Here is an 11,293-nt window from a genome sequence, read left to right as displayed (position 1 = left end):
CACACGGACTGCTTTCCTAAGCCAACACAACTCAACACCAGAGGCTCTGAAACAGCAGATCGAGTGCTGTACTATAATATACCTGTTGTTTAAAAATGTGATGATAGCAGTTCACTTTATCTTTAATTCATCATGTGAAAAAAGTGCATTTCAGATTGAGCCCAATGCATTGTGGGATACGGTGTCTTGGTTGCACATTCATCCAACTGTAGTTCCAGGTATTTATCTCTATAGAAAACTTGCATACTGCACACAGTATACATACTACGTGTGTAAATACTGCATGCTAGTATGCTATTTCAAATATAGGCACAGTAACAAAGCTGTTTTATTTCACCTGTTGTTGGGTTATTGTAATGCATTGAATACTGTGAAGTGTGCAATGACAAGATGTCTCTGTTTAAAGATTTTTATTGAGAAGAGATGAGAGGAGGTCAGGAGGTCATCATTCATGTACAGTAAGAATCTGTCTGTACACTACAATAATACATCAAAGACTTCAGTTACAGTATGATGTATTTAACATGTGACACATTTATGTCCTCACATCACATTTATTTTGTCTGCTGTTAGGTCCATCAGGATTCTGCTACACTAAAGTCTGTAAGCATCACATCAGATCTTTAATATGAACACACACATAAGCTCATGTGTACACTGTTTCTGTGTGTGTTTGTGTTAAACATCTCTTACACACAAATAACAGTCTGTCTGACAGATATAAGAACTGATATTATTAAGATTTCAATGTGGGTTGTCAAAAGGATCATGCTGATATTAACCCCGCCCCTTCAATGATAGCTCCTCCCATTCAGTGCAGCTGAGGGTTTGTAAATGTTATGTTTAGTAGACACTTTTATCTACTAAATCATGGTTTGTATCACTGGATGTCATGTTAATAATGTCTATATTTGTTAATAAAGAGCACTATATATATACACACACACACACACATGAGTGATCATCAGTAAGCCCTTTATAAACATTTATATAAATGTGTTGAGTTTAATGTGTGTGCAGATCTATAATGTGATGTGTGTTTGAGCATCTCTTGACTTTATCATCATGAGTGAAGATCTTCAGGTTGATTTACATCAGGTGAGGTTTCTGTTTGATTCATATCACACACAATCTTTAGTCTTTAACATCTTTAATATATTCCTTAAAATAAATCCACTCCTAATGTCCGAGTTTTACTTTCAAAACAAATTAGATATCGATTATTAAAAAAACTGGGTCAGCTTTATTTATAAGCATTTGCTTTGTGTTTGGGTAAGAAGCTGAAGTTTTTGGGTACCGGACCCAACAGCGTCTCACTGCAGGAGAAACAAAAACAAATCATCATTAAAATCACCTTATTATTATTATTATGCATCTCTTGTTTCTCAAACAAACACTTAAGGATCAGTACAACGTCTGTGTATCTTCACATAAGCTCGTATTAAAGTAATGCATGTAAACCAGGGGTGCCCAAACTTTTTTATACCCAGGGCCAAAAATGAAACCTGACTGAGGGCCGTGGGCCGAACGTAAATGTTGCTGTGTTATATTAAAATTAAAGTTGCCCTGATTCTTCTAATTTATAATATTTAAAAAATAAATAAGCAAATATTACTCTGTTTATGCATAACTAATGTAGTTTACTGTTGTAATTTCCTTTTGTGCCACTGCCTCAAACTCTTCATTTTTAGCCAATAGTACTCGAGTTTGTTGAGTCTCGTGACACATGCTATACACCTTCAATTATGCATGTACATTAAAAAAATTATTCAATTTATGAATACATCAATTCATAATTACTTGCATTTAATATCAATTTACACTTCTGTAATATACAAATAAAAAAAGTACATTTTAGAAAGTGTTGCATTAGAAATATGAACATCTGCGTCAAATACAAAATAATCTTTTTATTAATCTCTCACGTGGCATGACGGGCCAAATTAAAGGTCATTGTGGCCAACTCTAAACTGATCTGTGGTCAGTACATTACCTGATTTTGATCCAGTCACCCACGTGTTGACTGGCCATCAGCGTCTCCATATAATCTCTGCCCATGAAGAAGGGAGGACGTTCATTAATCTTCTGTGGGAGCTTCTCTAACAAACCCACAGGAATATACCTGCATTTAAACAACAACACCACGCTACATGTTAAAGAGTTTTAGCTCGAGTATCTGTAGAAATGTTGTCAAAAAACAAACCATTAAAGCTTAAAATATCCATTTTACAATCAGATCGTTTCCCAGGATCTGTCTACTTCAGGTGAGATTATCCTCCATCTTCACAGACAATGTTTAAGGTTAGTTCTAGACTAAAACACATGTTTGAGCTGTCTCAACTGAAAATAACTTTTTTCTGATGCATATTTATAAAACATCTTAATTTAACTAAGGCCTATAGTCCTGACTTTAGCTAAGCCTTGTCTGTGAAACCGCATGTACACAAGTGTCCCACCTGCACAGGAACGAAAGCCACTCCAGCATGAAGTTTCGTGTTTTTTCTACACCCTGAGTATCGGAGCCCCAGTGCTCGAGGCCGTAGTTTGTGAAATCACGGAGGATATCCAAGCGCTCGCTGGAGGAAATATCCCAGTGTCGGTTCTCTTTAATCTCGGTGAAGAGCCACGGCTTGAACAGAGCTCCCCTACACGACAAGAACATCAAACAACGACTTTATTCATCTGATCATTCATCATCAAACCTGAACAGAATCCACCCGACTCACCTGGCAACCATGAGTCCAGAAACACCCGTCTCTCTGGCCTTCATGGCATCTTCGTAAGACAAAATATCTCCATTTCCTATCAAGATAAACACATTCAACAATGACCTTCTCTTTTACGGTATGCTTTTGTACTTTCAATGATAAAAGTTGTTATAGGAGATAAACCCTGGAATATTTCATTCATGGTTATTGTTGTGGATTTACCAAAGAGTGGGACAGGAGCGGCGATGTTTGAGCAGGTGTTGATGTATTCCCAGTCAGCCAGCTTTGTGTAGCGCTGCTCACGAGATCGACCGTGAAGCTTTGGAGAGGAGAATATTAACAACAGCAAATTATAAGAGTATATATATATTAACATAGTAGTAGTGGAAGAGGAAATAATGAGTGAAAAATCATCACATAAACTACTGGAATTAAACAAAAGTCATCTTGGGTTTAATTTGGTCACTGCAAGCTTTTATTACACAGAAAAAACATCATGTGATCTACAGAAGAACGTCACACGAGTTTGGAACGACAAATGATGACTTTTGTCTTGACACAAACTTAAGGTTTAATCTTACCGTAATCAAGGACACGCCCCATTTCTTCAGTTCTGGGATCAGCTTATGTGCGATGTTAGAGTTCTGATGAACTCCTGTGCGGATTTTAACTGTTAAAGGAACGTCCAGCACCTGTGAAGAAACAAACATCACACCTGAAGACAACCATGCATCACATCTGCTGTCCAGATCAATACTGTGAGTGATACAATCCATCAGCACACACACACACAAACAACACACATTCACATGACCCTTACTGAATTCATTCCCCTCACGATTTGTTCAAATTTGCTGGTTCGAGTCATCAGACCACACCCTCCACCCTGAAAATAACACAAATCCATTCAATAACACTTCACCCAAAAATCATTTACTCACCGTCATGTTGTTACAAAACTGTACACATTTCTTTATTTAGTTGGGCAATGTTTTTAACCAAATGGTTTTTGAACATCACTGACTTCCATTGTATTTGTTTTTCCTACTATGGGAGTCAAGTGTTTACTGCTTAATTACAAACAATCTTCTATTGATACAGGTTTATAAGAACTGGATAAATAATGACTTCTTATTTTGGGTGAACATGTACTGTATAGATAACATCAAGTTTAGTGATTGATATCTAGAGTATATTAATATAACGGGACTGTATTTACCTTCTTGTACACGAGATCAATGGGACAGCCCGAGTTTATATCCACAAAATCTACATCGATATTTTGATTGAGCAGCTCAGCACATTTGGTCATGGTGTCTGGAAAACAACCTTCCAGCTGTATCACAGCACATCAGATCCACATGAATATTATTAACATGATGATGCACATAAAGATCTGTGTGTGATTGTGATTCACACCTGAACACCGAACACATCTTCACTCTGGTGTCTCTTTAGCAGCGCCCATTCAGACGCCTGACCCTGAAGAAGATTCGTGCACATGGCCATTTCTCCACACGTGATGTCCGCTCCGAAGCGCTTGCAGATGCGGCGAAACGGCAGATTCCCACACTGACAACAAACGAGAGAGAAAACGCAATCCATAACCTGTGCCACATCATCCAATCCAGATCTAACAGATAGCAGTTATCGTGTGATTTACCGTCGTGAGAGGAGCCAGATAGAGTTTGTCTCTGAAATCCACCTGTGATTAAATAAAGTTTGATTTGTTTTAATGCATGTATACATGTTGTTATTATTACTTGAACTGAAACCGAATTCAGTTATAAAAGCACTAACAGCATACCTGCTTCTTCTCACATGGTCGCACTTTGATGATGTCAGCATCAGTTATTGGCCCAATGGTCTTTATAGGAGGGTCCTGAAAAACAAACACACAAAAGATCTCTTGTATTTATGTCATGAAGGTTTTAATGCTCTGTACACAACTTATCTTCAGTGTGTAATGATGTCTGACCTGTGTTTGTTGATTATCAGCAGTGGTTTCTCCTGAGCCGCTGTGATTTTCCTCTTTGACAGCAGGACACTCCTCCGTCTTATCTGTGCTCTTCTCCTCTGGTTTCTTCCCTCGGCTGATGGTCTTCAGATAAGCATCTGCACCCGTGAAAGGCACCTGTTTCTTTCGGAGGCGTTTCTGTAACTCTTTGTCCAGATTGTTTCGGACCGTCTCTTTTTGACAGGCTTGTTTGTACAGATCTTCATTCACTAGATTCTTCAGATCAGGGCTTGTGTGAGCTTTAGCAAACCTGCAGGTGAGCCCATACTGACATTTGCCAAAGTTATTATACAGGTAACACTGCTCACCCAGGTCCTCAGCTTTAGTAGACATGTACTCTGATACATCATGAATGAAGCGACACTTTGCACCGTAGAAACATTTTGTTTCTCGCTCCTGGAAGACACAGACATCATTGGATTTAAATTAAGTCACATTTAGGGTTGCAAAGTGGCAGAATGTTTCTGGCAAATTCCTGGAAACTTAATATGTGGAATTTCACATTGGAAACTTAATGGGAGTTTATGGGAATTATTTGGAAAATTAAAGAAATGTAAATAAACATTTTGTTTGGTCATAAGCAGACATGCATGCAATACAAATTTTGAAGAATCATGATACTAACGCTCATCAAGCTGTGGATTTACACCCCTTTAGATATTATTCTAATATCAAAGATTCCTAAAGGGTTTTTGATTAAATAAATGCAGACTGCATGATAACTGAAAACTATAATCATACATTTTCAATGAAATAGTTCTAGCTTACATTTACATATCTGATTTACTTACTGGCTACTGTGGAAACACATTTTGGTATTTGCTAGTTAAACTATAAAACCATAGATCAGAAAGTTTCCAGAATTTTGAAACCCTAATCAGATTGTAATAAATACCTGAATGATTGATGCACACAATCTTTTTTCCTCATAACTCTGAGGTTTCACGTGTGGTCTGGATTTATTTTGTCCTCTCATTCTCTTCTTTTCTTTTCTGTCTCCATCATTGTCCAGCTTCATTCTCTTCTGTGCTGGTTCTTCTGATGGTTCTTCTGGATCTTTGTCTGGTCCATCCACCTTCTGACCCGACCGGCCTGATTCCAGAAACTCGTGGAACTTCTCTTTACTGGTAAGGAATCTGTTCAGATGTTAAACACAAGACAGGGTGAGATGATGAAGATGATGATGATGACGCTCATATTAAGATGAGAAGCTCGGGTCAAACTTACTGTTGTTTAATAGCAGCGGTTCCTTTCTCAACATCTACTGCTGTTTCCATCCTGACAGTGAAATGAACACAAACCTGCAGGAGAAACCAATCAAATGTGAGCTCATTAACATATGAAGAAGATGATTTACATGTGAAACACAATTCTGCAACTTCACCCTGATGATTGACAGTGTACACTACACCAGAAGATAACCAATCACGACAGAGCTCATTTACATACAGATACAGTATGTATAGTTTGTTTATTTGTTAGAGAGTGAATGAGGTGATTAAAAAAACTGAAGCACGAATTTTTTTACAGCAGAAAATCTTCACTAATATAATAAGAGATCATTCAGTGTAACACAACAGCTCTGAGATCAGTGTATGTATATTCATAACTGAAGAGGATTATTCATCAACACTTACCTACAGCTGAAGTTTCTCTCTGCACATGCAGCAGACCGCAGCTGTACGACACTTAAACGCGTCCGACTGGAAACACCAACACGTGCTCTTCAGTTCCGCTTAAGACATGAAGGAAACACGCCATTAAATATTTATTTTAATATTTCATTATTGTTCTTTTTTAGCCAAAATATTTGGCAACCGCTGATATAAAAATAAATATTGAATATAACACATAAAGCCTAGCACAATCTGAGGCCAAATTTAAACTTAAAAAAGTAAACATTTATAGGATGTTAAACACTATGATATAAATGATTAAAAAATATTTAAGGTCATCCATTAACGTAAGCAAATCTGAACATTTGTACAAACGTTAACAGTTAATGTTGACTACTTTCTATTTAGCATAAACCATGAGGATTTATTTCTCTTCACAAACAAAATACCATCATGTTGTAGTAATAACAATAGGATATTTTCACAATATAATATAGAATCTGTATAAGTTTATAAAACATTTTTTTTTTGATTTACCCTCATGTTGATGTGAACCTATACCAAAGCACACAGCTGATGGTAACCATTGACGTCCATAGTAGGAAAACAAATATTATTGAAGTCTTGTGATAAATGATGAAGATATTTCAATAAATGATGGTAAGCACACAGTTGACAGTACCCATTAAATTGAATTCCATCGTTTTTTATTCCTACTATGGAAGTCAATGGTTACAATCAGCTGTGTGCTTACCATCATTTATCAAAATATCTTCTTTTGTGTTCATCAGAAAATAATAAACTCATACAGGTTAACCAAAAAGAGAATGAGAAAATGATGACAGAATGTTCATTTTTGGGTGAACTATCACTTTAAAGGAGACATTTCACAAGAGTTTCTTAAGATGTCAAATAAATCTTTGGTGTCCCCAGAGTACATGTGTGAAGTTTTATCTCAAAATACCCCACATATAAATTATTACAACATGTTAAAATCGACTCTTTGTAGGTGTGAGCAAAAATGTGCTGATTTTGTGTGTGTCCTTTAAAATGTAAATGAGTTGATCTCTGAACTAAATGGCAGTGCTGTGGTTGGATAGTGCAGATTAAGGGGTGGTATTATTATAATAAGATCCCTTTCTGACATCACAAGAGGAGACAAATTTCACTGAGCTTTTTCACATGCTTGCAGAGAATGGTTTACTAAAACTAAGTTACTGGGTTGATCTTTATCACTTTGTCTAGATTGACAGAAGCACTCTGGACCCAATCATAGAACTTAAACATGGGAAAAAGTCAGATTTTCCTCTTTAAATGAGGAAAAACCTGCAAAATGAGCATTTTCATTATACATTTTTATATTTAGTTATGTCATTAAATATATATTAGTATTATTAGTGTTCTTAAAATATAGTCAACCAGTCACCAGAAATGAACAGACGTACTTAAATTAGCAGCGTAGATTTATTGATGTTCATTTATATTATTAATCGGCTCAAACTTCACTTTATTTCTTACCAAAAAGGAGATTCTGTACTGAAGTTTAATAAAAGCTGTGATCTAAAACACAATCATACATACCATACCAAATCTTATCAGATAAATATTTGTATAAATATAAATTAGGACAACAGCTCTGCTTAATAACAAAATAAATACAGCAAAACAAACTTTTACAGTCACTCTGAATGAATGTGCATACACAATATAGATGTATTTCATTATTCTTCTGGTGAACCCAATCTCTCTAATTTAGCATGAAATCGTTTTTTGCTGGTATCTAAAACAGCAATACCGTTCTTCTGAAAGTCATAACCCAATCTGATGAGATCCCGAAGGCGCTGTTTAATGATGTCCAGACTGAAATCAAGAACCTTTGGTTTCTGTACGATCTGCTGTGCGTGAATGCCAGCGTCGATCAGACAGTCCAGTTTCTCATTCAGACGATCTGATGAGATGAAGAGCACGAGCGAATAATTCAGGATCATCTTCTTAAAGTCCGCCTTACTGCAGCCCAGAGACTGAAGCTTCACCTGCAGGCTCCTGAAGTTTCGTTTCAGACTCTCATGCGAGAGGTCCAGGATCTGAGCACCGTGACTCTGCAGTAAAAGCAGCGCCTCTGCGTTACTCAACGTCAATGAGCTCAATAGAAAGTTCACGTTCGCTTGGACTCGATTGGTGCTGCGGATGAGGATGTACAAGTTCCTGGAGATGATGGTTCTGGCGAAATGTTCGTGATCTTTTCCACCCAGACTCAAACAAACGCCCTGAAGAAGCTCCACCATATTCCTGTTGAGCTCCACGCTGTTGGAGAAAGTTCGTGGCGCGGTCGTGAGCAGGCGGTGTAGGTCTTTGGGTGTGATTCCTAAAGACCTCAAGAAAGTGATGTTCTCCTCTAGGTTTTCATTGTCACTCGAACGGAAAAATGACTCGGGCGACCTGGAGAGAATTTCCACCACCTCGCTGTCGCTTTTAAAGATGTTTCTCCACAGCTTCCAGCGTTCCTCCAGGTGCTCGGACGAGCGCGTGATGGAGCGCGGGAAACGAGAGATGATGCTGGCGACGGTCTCCTGGTCGGCACCTTTGCCCTTCAGGAAGTGGGCGAGACCTTGCTCGTTGGTGATGAGCTTTCGCAGGACCCCTGGCTGGCGTCGACGGGCCATGTTAAGGTCCACACCCATGCTGGAGAGGTTCTCCAAAAGACATTCGTTCTCTGAATGAGAAGGAGGAGGTTTTTGGATGATTTGTTTGCAGTATTGAGACATAACAATGATGGTCTGACAGTAAGTGCTGGATACCACAGGTCCACATCTTCTGCTGGACCACAGTAAAGACATCATCCGCTTTTGGGCCATAATAATCAATCATCCCTGAGATCAAAAATAGCATGTCATCAGTTTATACATTCATTTAAGGGTTTGTATGTCTTGTATATTCTGTACAGCACTTTGGTTGTTGTAAAGTGCTTTATAAATAAAGTTTTGATTGGTACACACTTAAGTTGACTGACACGTTTGAACAGGGCGATCTATGTAAATATTTACTTTCTCTTCTGGGAATTACGTCAATTGTACTAAGTTGCTTTTCAATACCGTTACAAAGTAATTTCACACATGAATCACTTACATGAGAAAAGTGTCATGGATGCATTTTAAGATGTTTTAAATGACATATGCAGGCTATCAATGGTAATACTGTATAATTATTTATACTGGTGCCCATTTAAGCGTACACAAATGATTTAATCACGAACATTTCGGTTCTGAGCTTAAACATATTAAAGACTTGATGTTTTAAGTGTCTTAATATAAACCGTTCTAATCAAACCATTAATAAGAACTAAAAACACATTAATTTAAAGACCTACCGGATACAAAGTTGTATGAAGTACAGTCGTGTTTTCCTCGTCCAGGTTTCTCTGTGCTCACACTGACTGAGTCACTAACAGCGCCATCTGGTGTGCAGGAGTCACACTGACTGTAATGACTTTAATACGCCACTAGATGGCGCACAATCATTAGTTTCGATGTTTGAATGACTTCTTTCCACAGGGAAACTATATTACTAAACATTACGAACAAAACGGTTTTTTACGCATTTATTAAACATTTTGGCGTACGTAAATAGCCCCAAAAATGACGTAACACATAGATAATCAAGAATTACTTTTATTCATGTAAAAAAATTAAAATGAATTGATACTAAATGGTATATATGTGTGAATTTGTAAGGAAAGAGCTACAATGTAATTTTATTTTATTTATTTCAATTAAATTAAATTAAATTAAATTAAATTAAATTAAATTAAATTAAATTAAATTAAATTAAATTAAATTAAATTAAATTAAATTAAATTAAATTAAATTAAATTAAATTTTTATTTTATTTTATTTTATTTTATTTTATTTTATTTTTTAAATTGATAGATTAATTTACTTTACTTTACTTTACTTTACTTTAAAATTTTTAATTTTATTTTATTTTATTTTATTTTATTTTATTTTTAAATTGATAGATTAATTTACTTTACTTTACTTTAAAAAAATTAAAATTAATTGATACTTAAATGGTATATATGTGTGAATTTGTAAGGAAAGAGCTACAATGTAATTTAATTTAATTTAATTTAATTTAATTTAATTTAATTTAATTTAATTTAATTTAATTTAATTTAATTTAATTTAATTTTTATTTAATTTAATTTTTATTTTATTTTATTTAATTTTATTTTATTTTATTTTATTTTATTTTATTTTATTTTATTTTTAAATTGATAGATTAATTAACTTTACTTTACTTTAAAAAAATTAAAATTAATTGATACTTAAATGGTATATATGTGTGAATTTGTAAGGAAAGAGCTACAATGTAATTTAATTTAATTTTAATTTAATTTAATTTAATTTAATTTAATTTAATTTAATTTAATTTAATTTAATTTAATTTAATTTAATTTAATTTAATTTAATTTAATTTAATTTAATTTTTATTTTATTTTATTTTATTTAATTTTTTTTTTTTTTTTTTTTTTTTTTTTTTTTTTTTTAAATTGATAGATTACTTTACTTTACTTTACTTTACTTTACTTTTGGATATGTTGCAAATATTTTGTCCACGGGCCTATGAACTACTCTGCATGGTAATATTGTAGTACAATGATTAATATTGTTGTATACAATAGCGTTTACACTGTGCATACAATGTCATTGTACTCCAGTTGAAAGCTCATCAAAAATCGAAGCTTTCTTTAGTCTGGTCAAGCTTTATTAAAACATTTTTATCATCATTAATATCTTTGTAAGTCGCTTTGGATAAAAGCGTCTGCTAAACGCCTAAATGTAAATGATTTTCTGTTAGAGATGACTTTTGGAGATATGAAATATTATATAATGTTACATAAGTGTTGTTTGTATGTTAAACTAAAAGATGGAAGGAGATGTTTGATGATAAAA

The 11,293-nt window shown here is 35.0% G+C and overlaps 2 protein-coding genes across 2 annotated transcripts; both read right to left on the bottom strand.

Moving 5' to 3' along the window:
* Window positions 1–45: 45 nt before the first annotated feature.
* dus3l (dihydrouridine synthase 3-like (S. cerevisiae)) lies at window positions 46–6,443 on the bottom strand. The gene is made up of 15 exons (XM_065283794.2): window positions 6,363–6,443; window positions 5,953–6,026; window positions 5,621–5,861; window positions 4,687–5,121; window positions 4,516–4,590; window positions 4,372–4,413; window positions 4,128–4,280; window positions 3,928–4,044; window positions 3,529–3,594; window positions 3,290–3,400; window positions 2,931–3,027; window positions 2,727–2,802; window positions 2,457–2,645; window positions 1,994–2,122; window positions 46–1,316 (listed from the first exon to the last, which is right to left on the bottom strand). The coding sequence occupies exons 2-15, from the start codon at window positions 6,000–6,002 to the stop codon at window positions 1,244–1,246; spliced, it is 1,854 nt and encodes a 617-aa protein (XP_065139866.1). The 5' UTR covers window positions 6,003–6,026; window positions 6,363–6,443; the 3' UTR covers window positions 46–1,243.
* Window positions 6,444–7,792: 1,349 nt separating this feature from the next.
* On the bottom strand, window positions 7,793–9,794 carry LOC135773905 (transcription termination factor 1b, mitochondrial). Its single transcript, XM_065283803.1, has 2 exons — window positions 9,709–9,794; window positions 7,793–9,211 (listed from the first exon to the last, which is right to left on the bottom strand). The coding sequence occupies exon 2, from the start codon at window positions 9,194–9,196 to the stop codon at window positions 8,063–8,065; it is 1,134 nt and encodes a 377-aa protein (XP_065139875.1). The 5' UTR covers window positions 9,197–9,211; window positions 9,709–9,794; the 3' UTR covers window positions 7,793–8,062.
* Between the last annotated feature and the right edge of the window lie 1,499 nt (window positions 9,795–11,293).

This window comes from Paramisgurnus dabryanus, chromosome 19 (assembly GCF_030506205.2).
Source record: "Paramisgurnus dabryanus chromosome 19, PD_genome_1.1, whole genome shotgun sequence".
NCBI classification, from domain to species: domain Eukaryota; kingdom Metazoa; phylum Chordata; class Actinopteri; order Cypriniformes; family Cobitidae; genus Paramisgurnus; species Paramisgurnus dabryanus.
Note: the sequence above shows the minus strand (reverse complement) of the source record. Positions and strands in the feature narration are given on the sequence as shown.

Bases quoted from the DNA above. Each gene is read 5' to 3' on its own strand.
- dus3l (XM_065283794.2), bottom strand. From the start codon at position 6,002: ATGGAAACAGCAGTAGATGTTGAGAAAGGAACCGCTGCTATTAAACAA. The intron at 5,122-5,620 runs GTATTTATTACA...TGTGTCTTCCAG, and splicing joins TGTGTGCATCAATCATTCAG to GAGCGAGAAACAAAATGTTT. The intron at 3,595-3,927 runs GTAAATACAGTC...TGTTATTTTCAG, and splicing joins TTGATCTCGTGTACAAGAAG to GGTGGAGGGTGTGGTCTGAT.
- LOC135773905 (XM_065283803.1), bottom strand. From the start codon at position 9,196: ATGGCCCAAAAGCGGATGATGTCTTTACTGTGGTCCAGCAGAAGATGT.